Source organism: Coptis chinensis, chromosome 5 (genome assembly GCF_015680905.1).
Source record: "Coptis chinensis isolate HL-2020 chromosome 5, ASM1568090v1, whole genome shotgun sequence".
Taxonomy (NCBI): Eukaryota; Viridiplantae; Streptophyta; class Magnoliopsida; order Ranunculales; family Ranunculaceae; genus Coptis; species Coptis chinensis.
In genome coordinates this window covers 92525001-92543960 of record NC_141460.1, presented here as the reverse complement: position 1 = coordinate 92543960, position 18960 = coordinate 92525001, and the positions used below count along the sequence as shown (strand labels likewise).

The 18960-nt window shown below is 35.0% G+C and overlaps 1 protein-coding gene and 1 long non-coding RNA gene across 3 annotated transcripts; both read right to left on the bottom strand.

Annotated features, from left to right (window-relative positions):
* Positions 1–388: 388 nt before the first annotated feature.
* LOC147500128 (uncharacterized) lies at positions 389–1787 on the bottom strand. Of its 2 annotated transcripts, XR_015194628.1 has the most exons (4): positions 1701–1787; positions 1579–1623; positions 1305–1499; positions 389–479 (listed from the first exon to the last, which is right to left on the bottom strand). It is a non-coding gene; the product is annotated as an uncharacterized LOC147500128 (long non-coding RNA). The 2 variants fall into 2 exon arrangements; XR_015194627.1 differs by having other exon boundaries at positions 1579–1740.
* A 1749-nt stretch (positions 1788–3536) lies between these two features.
* LOC147500127 (WAT1-related protein At5g64700-like) lies at positions 3537–4970 on the bottom strand. Its single transcript, XM_086559280.1, has 5 exons — positions 4903–4970; positions 4494–4723; positions 4320–4382; positions 4104–4155; positions 3537–3631 (listed from the first exon to the last, which is right to left on the bottom strand). Exons 1-5 carry the CDS (start codon positions 4927–4929, stop codon positions 3599–3601), a joined length of 405 nt encoding a protein of 134 aa, XP_086415406.1. The 5' UTR covers positions 4930–4970; the 3' UTR covers positions 3537–3598.
* Between the last annotated feature and the right edge of the window lie 13990 nt (positions 4971–18960).

Below are 18960 nucleotides of genomic sequence, written 5' to 3'. Positions count from 1 at the left end.
TGATCTTGTTCAGCTTTCTGAATTTAGAAATGACCGGTCCTGGAACTAACGAATGAGATTATCGTACGATTTCCAATCAGCCAAATATCTATTCTCCACTTGCTAAGTGCATGTTTTCCAATGAATCATTATCCTCTTTGAATTTGAAATGCATCCTTTTTATTATGATTTCGAGGTTTGATCAACAACACTTGAAGAAGGACCCATATTCCTATCCGGGTTAACTTACAATATTTTTCTATAATTCTTTTATGGTTGGATGATCTAATAATTCACGTAATTAACAAGATGTCCTCCCTATATGAATTATCTAACGTTAAAGGAACATATTAGACAAAACAATTCGAGTGGAGCAAGTGAAATTATGTACCTTCTAGTTAACGTTATTACATGCATTGTTCCCATTCTAATGTTCTGAAGAGGTAACCCACATATCATGCCTCTGCCCATCATTTACCTCGATTTTAATGGAACATTCCCTGCCACAATATTCAAAGTATAATGAGAATCACATTTATCCTAAAGCAAAAACGAAGAATCAACACTGATAGAATTGCAGATGGGAAAAGATATTCTACACACAAAAGTATGGCTATTCATTTTGGGAAATATGTACATTGCAACAATATGTTGTTAAGAAAACTTTGAAAGGAACAATTTCACACTGTCGTTAATGAAATTTTTTATGTATGATAAAGAAAAATTAAAGGGAAAAAGTAATAAAAATTTTAGCCGTTATGCACATATAACGTAATTCCCATCTCAGACTATTTTCTATCCTAAAAATATTAGAACTTCCTGGACCATAAATCCGGCCAACAAATATTTGAGCATTTAATATATATATATAAAAGTGAATAACTCATACCTATTTCAAGTTTCTCTTTGTCAAATTAACCACAGACCTACATTAGGCACCTCATTATTCCTTTTTTATTTCCTTTTAACCACAACAAATCCAGTCCTTGAAGATGTCCATCCAATGACATCTCACGCTTTAATCCGTCCAAACGATGGAGATACAACACTCTTATTGTCTTTCTCCGCCAAAAAAAATAAAAAACCAAAACCAAAATTGATCCTATTCTGCCAAATTAGGTGGCTTACACACCATATGATCTAGCTAGTTTATGACTAAGATATAAAAAAATGGACAAATCAAATGGAAAATGCACCATTTGAATACTTGTGTTGTTATCTTAAACTAAATGTACACACCTAAACTCGCGAACTAAGTCGCACACGGAAAATAGCATGTCAAACTTGTTCTACGCCCGAAATTCGGTACATCATTCATGAGATACCTGATTTACTCTAACAGCACCAAATGGGCTCATATTCAGAGTAGAAGACCTGTAGCTGAGCGATGCTTGAGACCTCGGCAACATGCCATGTTTTGAAAAACCAGCCTTATGCATACTACACAAACGGAGGTTGAAAACTGTGTACTGTAAGGCCCCAAGCTGAAACTCGGATTGGGTAGTAGGCATTTGACATGCCTGCTGCAATTTAAACAGTTCATTAATAACATGGCAAGTTGTAAACTCCGACTTAGAGATATAAGATATAAGTAATTACCTTCCATAATTACGGTCATAGTCTGGGTCACTACGATCCTTTTCCCTGTTTTCGAGAATTGCAACATATAAACAGACTCAGAAGTATAGTATCAAAATTACCTCATTTAAATATTCCCATACCAAATCAGGCTGGTTTATGAAACCTTGGTCAGTAGCAAGAAGATAACGTTTTCCCTTGAGTTGCAAGCAAAGTCATCATGTCAAAACATATATTTGTCAGGAAGAAAAGAAGAGAAAAAGAAGAATGAAGAAATCAACAATAGAAACTATAGCGAAGATAAGTAACCTTGAACATGGTCTTTGAAATGATTGTTACGAAGAAAACACAGAGCTCACGTTCCTTCCGACCTTCTAGTAAGCAAAATAATCTGAATAAGAAAAAGTTTGCCAAAAATCAAATTATTGCCACCAATCAAACACATGGGAAAATCCCAAAGACAGAAGAAATAGGACATTACATACCCATATATAGTTAATCGCTGCATTGTTTTTGAAAAAAATCCTAATTATTTCTCAAACACATGGGAAAATCCCCAAGACAGAAGAAATAGGACATTACAAGCACCTATATATAGTTAATCGGGCCGCATTGTTTTTGAAAAATCCTAATTATTTCTCCCGCAGCAGATTTTGGGAAAAAAATAAAGAGAGAAAAACCGTGGTTAGAGAAAATATACGCCTAATTAGCGCCAAAATTATGTACGCTTTACACCATCTTCATTGTTATCAAATAGAACCTTACCATTATGGTGAGTGACATCATTATTGGCATGAGACTTCGTCATTGCCTTTTCGGCTTGTTCACCCAAAATTACCTCTCCTTCATACATGGGCTCTTGATTCGATAAGATAATAATCCCGAATGTAGTATCCGATCTTCTCCTTCATATATGGGCTCACCGCCATCGAGGGCTTGAGGTGTCACTCTTGTGGACATCCATGTGATCTCTCATTCCACCGGATAAATCGAATCGATATCGCTGCGGATGTAGCAGAGAAAGCAGTTTTTTCACAATCGGGAGGGGAGCATAATATCGTTGACTATGGAAATGAATGCTCGCTACTAATTCTTCCCTCGGCTACTCGTAAATCAAAAGGCGCCCGGGAGACAGAGTGAGAAATCAAGGCAGGTTCCAAACCAACTTGCGAACAATAACCGAGCGGCCGCCGCTGAGCCCTAAAAGATAGATTTAATTTATTGGATTTGAAGTTCAGTTCAACCGAAGCGAAGTTGTCTTATCGCTTTTCACTGGCTCAAGCACGATTAGAGTTGAATCTTTTGATGCTATTAGTTAGCGGCTAAACCCAGCTAATGCAGACTTAGGGCAGCTGCTACTAAAATAGGTGTACCTTAACGGGTTCCGATCTCTAAATGGATCTCATTTGTAGCTACTTTCGATCTCGATCAAATGGCTTAGAATCGCTCTCTACATCGGATCCAGAACGGGATATGGAACTCAATATCGACTGAAATGGAAGGGTGCTCCATAGCTTCAACCGAGCACGCTTCTAGCCTACATCAGCAATGGATCACGCCCATCATCATAAGGGCTTTTCCGTGTATGGGGTTCGATCATCGGCCCCTCGTGATGGCTCCCGCTTTGGCTAGGAGTTCTCACTTCAAGCCGGATATTCGAGAAATACACCGCCGCCAAGTTCTAGGTTTAAAATAGTTTTCATTCAAATCTTCTTCTACATTTGTATCTTTCTCGATTATCAATGAAAGTAGAGCTCGAGCCTTAGAGTTCTCATGGCCCCCACCTCCCCTAAGCAAGTTGAATCAAATAGCTCTCGGCCTTGAGCCTTCATCTGCCTCGAGCAAAGAAACATCCGTGCTCTTATTGGGGAGAAGGGAAGGTTTTTGTCTTAAATAGATTCTCCAACAGGTGAGTTTCATCTGAACGATCAAACTTTAAGAAATTGTTTATTCATAAATCTATTGCAAGCCAAAGCCTACCTCACAAATTGAGAACCATCCCTGGCCAACAGAATTTAGCTTATCGACGTCACGTGGAATATTAAGCACACTCCTCAACTTCAAAGGTTCCATCCTGTAAATAGAAAAATGTAGAACCTATGCTTATACATATGAAGAGCTAAATACTCGGGCCAAGTGAATATGGTTCGACTTTAAAATTTAAATGTTAATGTCTGTAGGAAAGACCGAAAGAGCGTAATCTTACAACTTAATATTGTTCTTTTCCCCCCTAATTTATAATTTTATTTGTAGTATACTATTATGTTGTCTGCTGATACAATAACCTTTTTTAAATACAGCGCCTCCTAATGCTCGTCAATTTCTTTATGTGAATAGTTCATGTACTCAAAATATATTAATGTGGCCTATGTTTTGTCTTTCAAAAGTCTTGAGCAATTATTTAGCAATCCACCTAAAAATATTGTACAAGATTTTCCAATTATCACTCATCGCCTAGGCTTTAAAAGATTCCTTACTCGAGTTGTAATGGTCATTGTGTTCATTTTGTATTCTTCAAATACCAAAGAATGATCGAAGTGCATTACCCGAGCAAAACAGCCATTAAAAAGGTGATGACATGAAGAGTATTTGCAGTCCCTCGCAGCCAACATTGCTGAATGTGTAAACCAAAGTGCAATGCCATACACGTTCAAGCAAATGGTAATCCTAAATTTAGAAACACCAAAGTTCGATAGAGTTTAAAGTTTCTCTGCTTCATATTGGCTGAATACATTAAAGTTAGCAGAATAGTATAAACTTACCCAAATAAAGAAAGCATGAACATCTTGCTGAAGGCTATAAAAGACAGTGGTGGAGCTTTATCTCTATTGGACATTTAAAAAGAGAAAATATAATTGAAACAGTTTTACGTTAACACTAATCAAAGAGAAGCTAGAAGATGAATTAAGGAGTTGCCAAGTAGCTTAATTACGTACCTTTCGAACATGAAGGCAAAAGGGACTAAAAAGATCGTTGCAAACGCTTGTCTATAGAACACAAATACAAAGCTGTTCATCCCTCCATCCAGTGCAACCGTGGAGAGCAAAAACATGCCAGCATATATGGTTTGTATTATAACCAACCATAGATACCATTTTGATGTATATGGTCGAGAAGCCAAGTAGGCAAAACCAAGACGTAGGTGGTAGATTGAACGAACATATTTCTGCACATCCATAAAAATACAAATATAAGTAAGATATAAGTCTATATACAAATACATGCATGCAGGAACATAATCACAAACTTTGATTGTATTTTATTGAGTAGTGTTGCGCTGTTTTGCTTCGAGGAGAACAAATTCTTAAACCTTAATTTTAATTCATGTAGTTACTGAATCCATACAGATAATGTGGCAGCCAATATCCACATAGCATCGGCCTAGATCGGTTGTACATAGCATTACTTTTCCAAAGGTCAAATATGGCATGCACACTCTCAAAAAAAAAGTAAAGATACGCTCAAAGCAAAATTCCAAGCAAGATGTAAACATTTCTAAAAAGTAAAGAGTAAAACTGAATGAACTATTCATGTCTTTGTTTTTGTTTTAGCTATTAGTCGCGGTGATTCCGCCTTTGTACATCAAAGAACATAGAAAAGCATGTTTCCCCTCCTCCTTTATCTGGGCTTGGGACCAAAGAATGCAAGACCGATTTTGCATTAGCGGAGCTAAAATCTTTTTTATAATTATGGCGATAGTCATGGATTAAATGTTTTAAAAATGAGACGTATAGGAATAAATACATACAATCTACCACTGAGCGCACTACGTAAAAAAATTTAGGAAAATAAATAATAAAACTGGGAAAAATTAATAATGATACAAACTGCGAAGAAGTTCAATATTAAGCATTGCTAGTGTCATCATCTAAAAGCAGTACATCATGGGAAAATATATTATGTAGTCATGGGTTAAATCTAAAAGTTAAGAAGAAAGAATAAATTAAGTGAGAAACATAAACCATAAAAAATCAAACTTAAATTACCTATTTGCATGCGATTGTTAGGAGTGTTTGTGTATCTAGCGTGTCCAGGAAAGTTGATAAAGACGACACGCCGTAGGATGTGTTTGTGTACAGGATGTTGAACTGGAAAAACAGTGATCGACACAAATCAATGCCAATAAACAAAGTATGAAGGAAGAACTAAAAGCCCCGCCAAAAAAAAAAAAAGAGAAATTGCTAAAAAAAAATTTGTTGTGTGAATACCTTTAGCAGGAGAAGACGAATTTGGTGTTTGAAACCGCCTTTGATATCAATTTCTATCACTAATACTACGCGGATGTCTTCTTCGAGTATCAGTCATTCGTTGTGTACACCCCATTGCCCAACTCTGTACAAACGCAAAAAATGAAATAAAATAAAATTAGACTAAAATGCACAAACCGAGAGATGAAGGGCAAGAAGCAATAGAAAGGAATAGAAGACATGGAAAAGTAAAAGTTGTTCAAACTAACCTCATCCATTCGTCGGTGCAATTCTAACAAAAAGGAGGAGAGAAAATAGTGGAGTTTGGGGAATATAAAAAGCATACAAAGAGAAAGAGAAAAAATTCGAGTTTGAAATAGATTGGTGTTTGGAATAGAAGGAAACAGAAATAGAGAAGTCAGATAGATGGAAAATGGGGTCGAAACGGTGCCTTTTGAAAGCAGAATTTTACGCGTTTTTTATCCGTTTTTGGTTGAAGGACAAATTTACCCTTGCACATAAGTGTGTAAGGTTTGTGAAAATTTTGTGGGTGAAACTTTCGGGTACCCTTTTGATTTAAAAGATTGGTTTAAAACAGAAGATACGGACACTAATAAACGGCAGCTAGTTTTCCCATTATATATAAGATAAGATAAGATAAGAGGATTATCAGAACTAACTCATTTTTTTGATAGACAAGTAATTGATGGAATTACAAATTGTATTTGGAAAGTGTCAGTACCTTCGGCTTGCACACTCCATAAATCTGCCCGATAGGCAGTCATATGCCATGTGTCCACATCCACCACGGTTGTGGCATATCACCAAGCCCCCGCGCGGCAATCCCTCGCTCATGTGCCCAACCCGATGGCAACTTTCAAAAAACAATGTCTCCGTGTTACTATCGAAAGTGTATAATGTATAATAGGTCTATAAGCTTAAATGTTATAGAGATTTTGTTGGGTTTAAGAGTCGAAGACAAGGTGATATGTTTATAATGCAGCCTAACCCCACAACATGTAAAACATAATATACTTAATGAAAATGAAACGAAAGCACATAAAAATGTCCACACAGAGCAATAAAGTTTGAAATTATAAACAAGATGTGAAATCCACCGCATACCTGACTTTTAAAAGTTACTAATGCAGCCTAAGAGGAGTCGCGAACTCTCAAGGCAAGATTGCAAAAAAGGATGCAAGACTTCAGTCCTTGCTTCAACCGAGGAACAATCGAGGAAGGCAAATAACTGGACATGTCATCGAACTAAATTTTGTTCTTAAGGGGGAGAACTACTCAAACGATGAGGAAAAAAAGATATGGCTCTCCGACAACAATCTTAAGACTTATTTAGGTATTTCAATGTCAATGACTACACTACCCTTGCCAATTCACACCCCACAATTCTACATCATTGACTTTAAGATTCCATTTAAGATATTTTTGAAGTAGCTCACGCAGCCTAGAATTTCTAAATTCCATTACGATGTTGACCAACTAACATGTATTCATGAATATTAACTTTTAGTCACACCGACCATCGAGATAGAAAAATTACACTCTTCCCCGAAAGTGTTTTGAAAACGATCTAACTCACACGATCATAGGCAGAAAGAACCTTGGGGTTTAAAGTTGAACAGAGGTGGTAAGGGACGCCAATCAGGAGAGACGAGTGTTTGGATCACGGTTCATCAAAAATGGATGGACACGAGTGCATCTAACTGCATCAACATATTTTAAAATAGCTAATTTCATCATAAATGAATTGAAGGAATTAACCAACTGTGAGAAAATTTAACTCGATGAACTCGATATCCGAAAGAAACAATGAAGATAGAATAATGACTTACGTGAGTACACCAAAGTTTTGGAGAGTAATCGGAAGGAGTCTCGACACACTTAATCCATCGCTTCTAGTGGCATGCGTTTATGGAATATCCGTGATAACATTTTTCAGCAAGGACATAACCCACGACCATATGTCAATTTCTGTTGTGTATTCTTTTCGCACCAAAAATAAGCTCGTGCTTTCGATAATAGCGTGAGCAAATGTATGATATTTTTGGTTCACCTTTGACTGGTCATATATGGAGAAAGAAACACATGTTATCAATTACAAATAAAGAACTAAAAAAAAAATATCTATATAGAAATCCATATATAGTGAAAGCACTTACTAAATATGAGAAGTTTAAAAATACATACAACAACCCCGAAGAGCATTAATGCATAGGTAGATGCAATCTTCTACTGACTTGCATCTTTTCTAACATCCCGATATAAAAATAATACAAAGACAAGCAACAGTGACATTGAAATAAGATGATCGTGAAATGACTCAGGTGGGAAGTCACGGCCACGTTTTGAACACAAAATAATGTACACTCAAGTCCCAGAGATTGAAGGAAGCCTTCCTATATTGTCAGGGGCATTCATTCTTATCGCAGAATCCTTCCTATGTTGTCAAGGGCCTTTATTCTTATCGCGGATTATATCAGAAAGTATCTGAACCAGGGTATAAGCCTAGGCCAATCAAGAAGTATAATTCTTTCGTTGTGTGCAGTGAATATAGTGCAGCAGCGCATGTACAATCCCAATGATAACAAAATTCCAGGCCGTAACTTTGCGTAATGTACAATCGCAAAAAGTGCCAGAGACAGTATTGGGGAAGCAAAAAGAAAGTTGGGTAGCTGTTTGAGCCGGAAATATCTTAAGAAACCTACACCCCTGATGTTTAACACTCATACCAATTCTTTTATGGTTGACTTCAAACGATCATAATAACACACAAACATCAGTTACAAATCACAGAAAATAGTGATTTACTTTTATCAGACATTTCGTGATCGATTTCTCATATATATTTATACAAGGTATTGCAAAATCAAAATATTTCATACATTCTTAAAAACCTACAAAAAGAAATTTTACGTGAAAAGTGACAAGCAGATAAAAGAAAGAAAAAATAATAAATCATTGCATAAATAAACGCATTCAATAATGACTTTGAAGGTAATCATATAGAACAGTGTAGTTTTGCTTTTGCACCAAGGGCTGCCTAAGCCTCTTCACTAAGCCCAACAACATTTAAGACGTAGATTCTCTTCACAACCCAAATGCCTTTTCAAACTTGAAACCATTTCAACTTTTGGAGAGTTCGGAAGGAATCTTGACACGTAATTATCGCTTCGTGGCATCGTTTTATGGAATATTTGCATAACATTTTTCAAAAAAATAAAGTTCAATTATATGCACTAAAAAACAAACAATCAGATTGACATTTCACATGTAAATGAATCGGCTCACTTTGAAAAAGGGTGAGCCCCCGATTTGTGGAAATTTAAACTCCGTGATAACTGGATTCATACATTTGATTTCTTCACATGTGGGTGTACCAAGTACCGTAAAACCAAGAAGATGAGTAGTTAATCACACTTTGTACCCCAAAGACAACTAATGTGAAAAGAATCCTATACAACAGGTTTTCTCTTTCTTTCCACCGAAGGGAAAAAAAAGGGTATATCAGTGTTGACCAATATTTTACAAGTAGCAATATTCTGGAAGCGAGTTTCGTTCGATATCAATTCAAATTGGGAGGTAAAGAAGAGTGAGAGATATATGGAGAGAATGGAGAAACTATTTTTTCGCCTCTATTTCATTCTCAAGTCATTACTTATCAATCATCTTTCTTTTATTCCTGAACCTAGAATCATATGCAGGTGGTTGCTAAAATGAAAAGCAAGCATATGGTAGGAGCTTTCACAAAAAAGAAAAAGTGTAAGCAAAACTTTATACCTTAACTGGTCTTGAATTGCACCGCCTTCATCCGTGGATCAAGCAACATGTCATGCTTTCGAGTGTGTGGTTTTGATGTTTGTTCCAATAAGAAAGTTTATAAAATAAGAAAGGATGATTGCCGGAAGAGAAAGCATAAAATAAGAAAGGATGATTGATGCGATAAAACTGACTTGGTCCTAACCAAACCAAACCAAACCGCGATAAAAAAAAACGAGAAATAATATTTCCTAGAGTACTACGTGAATTTCCTAAACACACCCAATTTGCACTTATATAGTGTCCACTTTTTCCTAAACTCTTCCACCATAAGAAGTTTAAAAACTTAGAAATCTTCATCTCCAATTCACGCAGTTTACAATAAATCTTCATCACATTCATCTTTATCCCTCTCTTCCTCCATGTCTATCATGAAGCGTTGGACATTAAAACCAATTCAAAAAGATTTTTGAATGAAATTTTTGATGGAGAGAGACTCAGAATCCATGTAAAGATAGAATACAAAATATTACCAATGATCTCATACAACATGGTCCTATTTCTGAAAACAAATAAATAATTGGTTCAAGAACAAGAGAACTAATTTGAAAAGAAAACAAAAAGATATGGTCACATGCCCGTAAGAACCAAACAAGCCAAGTATGTATGCTTTTATAGACCTAATTCTAAAGCTTGAAGTAAACTCTACCTTTTGTTGTCTATGTAATGAAATTAGTTGCCTCGTCTATTTTGAAGATTAACAAATTGTTTCGCGATTTATTGGGTGCAGACTCCTGTTTTGATCAAGTAATTTTTTTGTGTACAAAGAACGAAGGAAAAAGGCTGGAAAGAAGATCAAAAATAAATCCATCGGCAAGATTAATCCAAAAAAACAGAGGTATGATCAAAATATCACATAATTTACCTTTTAGTTTATTATTTGTGACCGATTAAATTTTTAAACAGTTATTACTAAAGAAAGAGCTAGAGAACCACGGTTTTAAACGAAGTCAAATATTAAGAAATAAGAGACTTGGTATTTCTCCAAATCAGGCCCATTCATATCAAATGGATGATGTTGATATAAATGACGACGATTACCTCTCACGATTAGTGGGATCGATTCTCAAGATGACGATGTCAATGATTTGAATCCGTATACCAATGTGATTTGTGATTTGGAAGTTTCACATACAAAGTGTTTCGACACTAAATTATACCGTATTGCTATTTTAGTCTATGCAATAAAATAATCTAATAATTGTTTTGCGGTGAAGTTGTTTTGAGCCTTTAGATATTGATTGTCCAACTTCAATATGTTCTCATTGTGGAGCTATTGTCCGGTATGAAGAAAGGAATGATATGATCAAAAACCTACTTAATCCTAAATTCTCAATATGTTGTCGAACGGCAAGGTTCAATTGCCTCTTCTAAAAAAAACTCCTGAATTTTTGAGAAATCTATTGGATTGCAAAGGTGGACAAAAATCTTCAAATTACATGGAAAACATCAAAGATCTACAACTCCATGTTTGCGCTCACATCCACCGGTGGTGCAAGATGAAGTTCAATTAACGATGGAAGGGGCCCTTTGTTTATAAAATAAAAGGACAAAATCACCATAAAATAGGAACTTTGCTTCCACCGTAAGGAGTCCGGCCCAAGGTTTTACAAATTGTACATACATGATACAGTAAAATGAAGTCTCACACAAAGTTGAACTCACTCAAGAAGAAAATTGTAAAGAAGAGGGCAAGAGACGAAGTTAGATCCTAGCATTGTTCAAGGATCGATAGATATGTTGAATGTTACCAACAAACTCACCGAGACTTACGTAATGGCAAGGATAGATTTAAAGAATGTCATAGCGTACATCAAGATAAAACTGATTAATAAAAGACAAAAAGATGGAAGACTTTATAATTTACCATCATCAACAGAGGTTGCTGGTTTAATTGTTGGTAATGGTGATGAATTTAATGAGCACAGAGATGTTATTGTCAACAAGAAAGGATTTGGATTGAAGAGAATCAATGAATTACTTCCAAGTTTCATGGCAATGCAATATCCACTTTTGTTCCCCCATGCTGAAGATGGATATAGAATTGACATTCCATATAGAACCAATAAAGTAGTTGGAAAAAGAAAAAATATTAGCATGAGAGAATTTTATGCTTTTAGATTGCAACTGAGACACAATGAAGGCCAAACTGTGGTTCGTGGAAAGAAGTTGAGACAACAGTTTTGTGTAGATTCTTATACAACTATTGAACAAAGTAGAATGGAATGGGTTCGAAATAATCAAGAAACAATTCGTGCAGAATTGTATCAAGGATTAGTAGATGCTGCTATTGCTGGTGACGCAAAGCCTGGTTGTGTAGGGAAACGATTAGTTCTTCCTTCATCTTTCACAGGAGGACCCCGTTATATGATACAAAACTATCAAGATGCCATTGCAATATGCATACACCGTGCACCGTGATCTTTTCATTACTTTTACTTGCAACCCCAAATGGCCGTAAATTCAAAGATGTATAGACATGGTAGCTCCCGGGTTATAAACCCGATGATTTTCCGATATTGTTGCAAAGTTTTTTGAGATTAAATTGCATGAACTGATGACAGACTTACAAAAGCGCAAAACGATTTGGAAAAGCTTTGGGCAGGTATCCTAGATTTATCGTTTTTTTAATAAGTAATTTATACTTAACAAAATAATACTCATTTTACTTTGATATAATTTTTTAATGTTTTCAAAAGATTATACACTATTGAATTCCGTAATAGAGGTTTACCACATGCTCACATTTTACTCTTTTGGACAACGCCAAGCCTACTACTCCTTCTCAAATCAATAAGCTCATATCCGCCGAAGTTACCCGAACCCAATTGAGGACAAAATTGCATATGAATCAGTTGTAGAATTCATGATTCATGGACCGTGGTGGTGATGAAAAACCTTCCCTTGCATGGAAGAGAAGAAGTGTACTAAGTTCTATCCAAAACCTTTTAGTGAAGAGACAACTATTGATGACAATGAATTCACAATTTACAGGAGGCGGAATAACAATCGGAAGGCAATGAAAAAGAAAATAGAAGTTGATAACGATGGGTTGTTCCACACAATGTAGATTTGATAGTAAAGTACCAAGCTCATATTAATGTCTAACATTGCAACAAGGCCGATCAATCAAGTACCTTTTCAAATACATTAACAAGGGAAGGGACAGAGCTACCGCAATTATTGTTGAAAACTTGGTTACGCATAAACCATACAAAGAATCATCAAATAGTAAAGGATGTTGATGAAGTTGCAAATTTCTTAGATCGTCGTTTCTTATCCGCTTCGAAGCAGTTTGAGACTATTGAAATTTGATATTCAATACGTAAGTCCAGGCGTTGAAAGGTTACCATTCCATCTTGAAGGTCAGCATTTGGTTTATTATAGTGAAAGAGATTATCCAAAAGATGTAATAAATCGAAAAATGCTTCAAAACAAAGTTCACTGGAGTGGTTTACGCAAATGTTGAGTATCCAATAGCCGTGAATCTTACGATGTTGATTTTCCTACTAAATTTGTATGGAATAAAAAAGAAAAGAAGTGGAAGCCAAGGAAAAAAGGGAAGAAAGTTGGACGGTGTACTACGACATCCCACATCGAGAAAGATTCTATTTGAGGCTATTATTTGAATATTGTCAAAGGCCCTTTGAATTATGAAGATATTCGAATCGTTAATGGAAAAGTTTATCTAACTTTCAAAGCCGCAGATGTCGTATGTTTTTAATGACATTTTATCTTTAGTTTATATTGGTTTCTAACATAAATATGTTGTACATAATCTATAAATTAAAAACAATAAGGACTGGATAAATATGTTGTAAATGCATTAAAATAGACCTAATATTGACTTTTACTCCTACTAATCGGACCGACAAGAGTAATTTTAGTCTTTTAGCAATGTTCATCCACATGCTTTCTTTGCAGCCTTAGGAAGCTTAATATTTTGAATGAAAAATAAAAATTTCAAACTAGCAATCCACAATTTCAGATCCTCAACACAACCCCAATTGAGCTATATGCCAATATTTAATCAAGCAGCAAAGGTCAATACTATAAAGATGAGTTTAACTAAACTTCTAAAACCATATCACAATAGATCCTTATAAATTTAACAACACAACTTCCCATTATACCACACAATGCAAGGTGGAAGGTTAAAAAAAACTTTTATCTCGACAATTTTTTATCTGGGCTTATCATAAGTATCGTGAGTGATTTATTTTTTTTTTAAAGTTACACAATTTTTATTTTCTTTGCATATTATTAATAAGAGATAAGATCATCTACGAGGGTAATTTCATAATCTACCATGGTATTTCTTATTTGTATTTGTTCTTAGCAATAGAAACAATAGTGCATGTTTTACAAGCTAATACGATTAAAACCGAATTTGAATAATAAGAAAAATATAGTTGATTATCATATTCATATTTTCTGTTATATAGGAATCAAATTTTATATTAATTGTGACTAAAATTGATCAAATAATGCGAATTAAGCGACATGGATAGCATAGATGTTGGCGAAAATAGTTTCAATTCTGCAATGGAATGATGATTACTCAAAATTAAGTGATCCGTGGATTATAATTGAGCAAAACAGACTCTGTTACTCTGAGGATACAAAAAGAATACTATTTATTATGAAGACTACAAAGGATTGCCGGATGAAGTGAAAAATAAAGTCCGTGAAATCGTTTAGAAAAAAAAGCAGAAAAGAAGAATTTAGAAGAATAATAGGAAGAAGAAGATGAAATACTGATGAAAAGGAGCAAATAAAAAGTTGTGATGTTAGACTTACCTTTCAGAACATATTAATTCAGATCTTCTGTAACTACTACTTTTTCTAACTTTTTTTCTTGCATTCACAACTCTTATTGTTTCAACTACATTTCATAGAATAGGGTTGTGAATTTTTGTGGCTTAATAGCAGAAATCGAGACACTTCTATAAATAATAATATGCATATGCAAAAAAACTACAGCTGTGTGTAAAAGTGCAATGTAACTATGAAGCTGCTGGTATTCCACTAAATTAATTAAAAAGAAGATAAGATTTTTGGGTTTACTTAATGAAGAGGACAATGTTAAAAGTACACAATGCCAAAATAGATTGACTACCACAATTTGGAGAATACTCATAAAAAGCGTATTGGACACATTGATTATAGAATACAAGTGTGTAATGGAGAAAGGTAGGAAGATGAGTGAGAGTACAAGTGTGTAAAGTTTAGTATCATCACTTAGCAAAAAGAGAAAGGTAGGAAGATGAGTGAGAGTGGTTGTGCGAAATGTAGTGCTCTTCAGTCTTCCCATTCATGGCACAAAGGCCATCTGAATCCATTCCTTGATCTAGCATGACTTCTAGCCTCTGAATTCCTTCACTCACCATCACTATAGAAATTGACTCCAAAAAGCGTCCTCGGTTTATGCCCACGCTTTAGCTCTTACCCAACCATTCGTTTCCAAGAGTTGTCCTTCCAACTCTCATCTCATCACTCTTCACTTCCTCAAAATGCTCAAAACAAAACGATGCTCTCTCCAACCTATTGGCAATTGGTCAATTCTATCATTGCTGAATCACTTCTTGAGCCTTCTTTTTCGACACGTCGATGTCTCAAATGAAAGAATCCAATAATGGAATACCTCTGTATGTGTCATCTGATATGTTCTAAGGATTTAGTGTTGAGGTTGCACATACCTTTGGTTCTAAACATGTTCCTTTCTATACCTCTGGTCCTTACTTAATGTCCATTTACAACTCCATCTAGACTCATTTTTCCTCATTTGGCCAATGAAGACAACGTCATCGCACTCCCTCGATCTCCCACATATCACAATCCACGAAAACCAGCTTTCCAACAACATGAAAGGCTGCTGATCCAACAACCCATCGTCTCTCTTTGCCAAAAGACAAATTTGAATCTTGCGGTGATGCGGATGGAAGTCTTTGGCGAACACGGTTGAAGTGCTTGAGAAATCAAGCTTGGATGATTGGGGAAGTCAAGGGGAAGCGTGTTTGGGCAATAGGACCTCTGCTTCTAGCTCAACTCAAGAGTATGGCGAGGAGGGAAGAATCTCGAGTTTCACCACGCAGGGCGTTGCATAGAAGCGGCTTGACGAACATGCCTCCCATTCGGTTCTCTTTGTGTCGTTTGGCTATGGGCTGATGGGAGTCAATTGGACAGCTAGCGACGAATTGACCAGCCGAGAATAGATTCTCTGGTGGGCTTTCAAATTCACTTTTGCATTTAACTGAGCTCCAAGTCTTGGATTTGCGCAACAACTCTCCATTAATGCAAATTCTATTATCTTGGAATCTTCCAACAGATTGTCTGATGAGGTTCCAGTAAACTTTGCATTAGGAACAAAGATACTTGCATTAGGTCAAAATGAGTTTTCAGCTCCTTACCTCGAGAATCTTAGCGGCTTAGGCGAACTTCGAGCACCTCGATCTCCATAACAACAATATAATGGAGAATAGCAGAGTTCCTCTACCAAGCGTCTAGCCTTCAAGTTCTTAATCTTAATGGTTTGATATATAGTTGACTATGTAAGCTAGCCTTAACATTGAAAAAGATTAACGTTACGCAATTTATCTGTTTAACGAAGTCCCTAAACCTGTACCTATGAGCAGATACAGAACAAGAGGTGAAGATCGAGCAGCTGCATTCCTCCAAATACATAAATTAAAACTGAAATCAAACCATTAATGAATTTATCGATAACCCTGTAGATAGTGGAATCGTCTTTACTATAGCTTTAAAATATATATTAGAGTTTGAGCTGTTCTAGCGAATCTCTGTACAAGTTTAAATTGTTGTTAACTCAGTTAGAAACTTGGATTGGTCCGGCCTTTACCATACTAAAATTAATTCTATTTTATATACTTATCCATTTCTAATTCAGAGAAGTATTCCTTAATTCAACTTCTACCTACGTTCAGTTTCAAATTTAGATAACTATTCCTTAATTAAACTTATACATACGGTACAAGTTCAAAGCAGGTATACTTCTAAAACTAGAACAACACCTTCGGAACTTATAAATACAACACAACCGATTAATATAATTTACATAAAACTATAGAGCTACTGCAGAGAAAAGGTACACATGACAATAATTTCTTTTTCAATCTTATTAGATTTTTTAATAGTATTAGTAAACTGTTGTTATTTTAATCCATGAACTCAGCATAAATAATACATCTGTCCATGCATACATAGCAAAACGGTTGTATATTCATCATAATTGTGATAACAATTGTAATTCTAATAATTTGGATATCTTTGTGAGAACATTATATTTGGAAAATTCAATTTTTTCGATGAGATAAGCGACAAATCGGCCGGTTGGAAGGTTCGAAGCACATAAAGCGAGAATGTGGGAAATTTGTTAATCTATAGGACAAGACACAATCATATGGTCTACACATCTTTGCTACTTGGCGAAAAGGTAGAAACAGACTCAAAATTACTTCTTTTATATCAAAATAATTTTTTGAATTTTTAATCCACTTATATTACATTGTCTGCAGTCAAATCAAATTCATGCAAAGATTTCACCAGGGAATCCAACACATGTTTGAAAAGAAACCGATAGAAGGAGACATATTTGTAATTGATAAATTTGAAGTCAAAGAAACAATAGGAAGATATCGTCCTAGTAAGATCTAAGTACACTATTTCTTTCACAAAAGATACTATAGTATCTCCCTTCGAAAGAAATTGGGACGACATTCAAACGAGATATAATTTTTAAGTTCAGAATTTGAAGATCTTATGAAAACAAAGGATATCTCTCAGTTTTTCATACCAAAGGTGAGTTATTTATACATACCATATTGTTTATTATAACTAATTTCTAACAATGTCTACAAATCAGATTTCATAGGAAAACTTATCAGTCGGGCCAAAAAGAAACCTCAAAGGATTTAGGGAAATCACAATACAAAGCGAAAAGGTAAACAAAATCTACATAAATTATTTTTTAACTTAATTTCTTACACGACTAACTATGTAAATCGTAAATCAGGAAGTGAGCTTACTATAGCTTTATGGGGTGACAACTTTCAGATGGTAGCAAATATCAGCAATCAAGAAGAAGATATGATGCTCATCATCACATCATTATACGAAAATGATTGGAAGTAAGTATAATTATTAATCATCAATTATATAGACTATTAAACATATATAATGGAAGTAAGTACAAATCTAATGTTTTGAATTTTCATATTTTCTGAGAGAGGAATACAAACTTTGTTTAACATCTGCGACAAAGTTGTACTTGAATTTGGAACATTTTGGCCACGTCGACCCGGATGAGAAACAGGTGATATTAGTTAAAAAGCATTACTATTCCTCACAAAAGCATTAACAAATATGACTTATCCCTAATTTGATTTTAAGTAGATATCAAATTAGAAATACAAGAGTTCAAATTGAACAAGCGTTGATGAACGAGCCTACATCAATGAAGGAACTAATGAATCAAGACAGAGTCTCAATTTGAGACTAATTTCACTAGGAAAAGAAACACACAATCAGGTATACCAAGTAAATGCTTAAATAATACCGTGATGAAATTAATAAAAACTGAACTAATAAACATATTTTTTTTTTGCGGGGAAAGCAATTCACTTCGAGGGGCAAAGTTTGTGAAGATATTTGGAAACCGATTGGAGCTACAAATCATGCGAGAACTACACTTATAAGCATGTTGACAAAGGATGGGAACCTTTTTGCGATAATTGTGAAACAACATACAAGACTCCACAAGACAAGGTAAAGAAATCACTAATAAATATTACATCTTAGGTTTTATAATTCATTACTAATTCCAACTTTAAAACATCAACAGTACTTACTTAAACTATCGTTACAAGATGAGAGGGGGAGATCAAAGCGCTTTTTGTCGTCTTTGGTAAAAAAGTATGAGAAAATAGTCGAGTTTCCTATCCAAAAATAATGGAGCTGACTTGAGAGGCAAATTACATGACTAAATCTGAAAAATTATTTTATAGAATGATACAAAGTTAAGTAATTGAACCGGTACCTACATTTATTTTGTCAAAAGCAAGGAAAAAAAATCTTGAAGAAATTAAGGAAAAGCTTGAAAAGAATGCGGGGAAGGAGTATATTTTCAAAGTTAAGCTAAATGAGTATAGTATAAAAGAAAAGTTCCCTTCATTCAGTGTTACGGATATATTAGAAGACGATGAAGACTTTGTTGAAGAAAATCGTCCATCAAAAAAACCCCGTAAAGATTCAAAAACAGAGGAAAATGAGGAAAACAAAGAGATCAAAGGATGAAAAATATCGCCTTAGGATGGAAGATTAATAGGAATTCTATTAGGATTTATTCATATTTCATCAACAACAT

Coding starts and splice junctions, on each gene's coding strand:
- LOC147500127 (XM_086559280.1), bottom strand. CDS start 4,929: ATGTGGATATTGGCTGCCACATTATCT. Junction 4,383..4,493: donor TTTGCCTTCATGTTCGAAAG/GTACGTAATTAA, acceptor AATGTCCAATAG/AGATAAAGCTCCACCACTGT. Junction 4,156..4,319: donor TTCATGCTTTCTTTATTTGG/GTAAGTTTATAC, acceptor GTTGGCTGCGAG/GGACTGCAAATACTCTTCAT.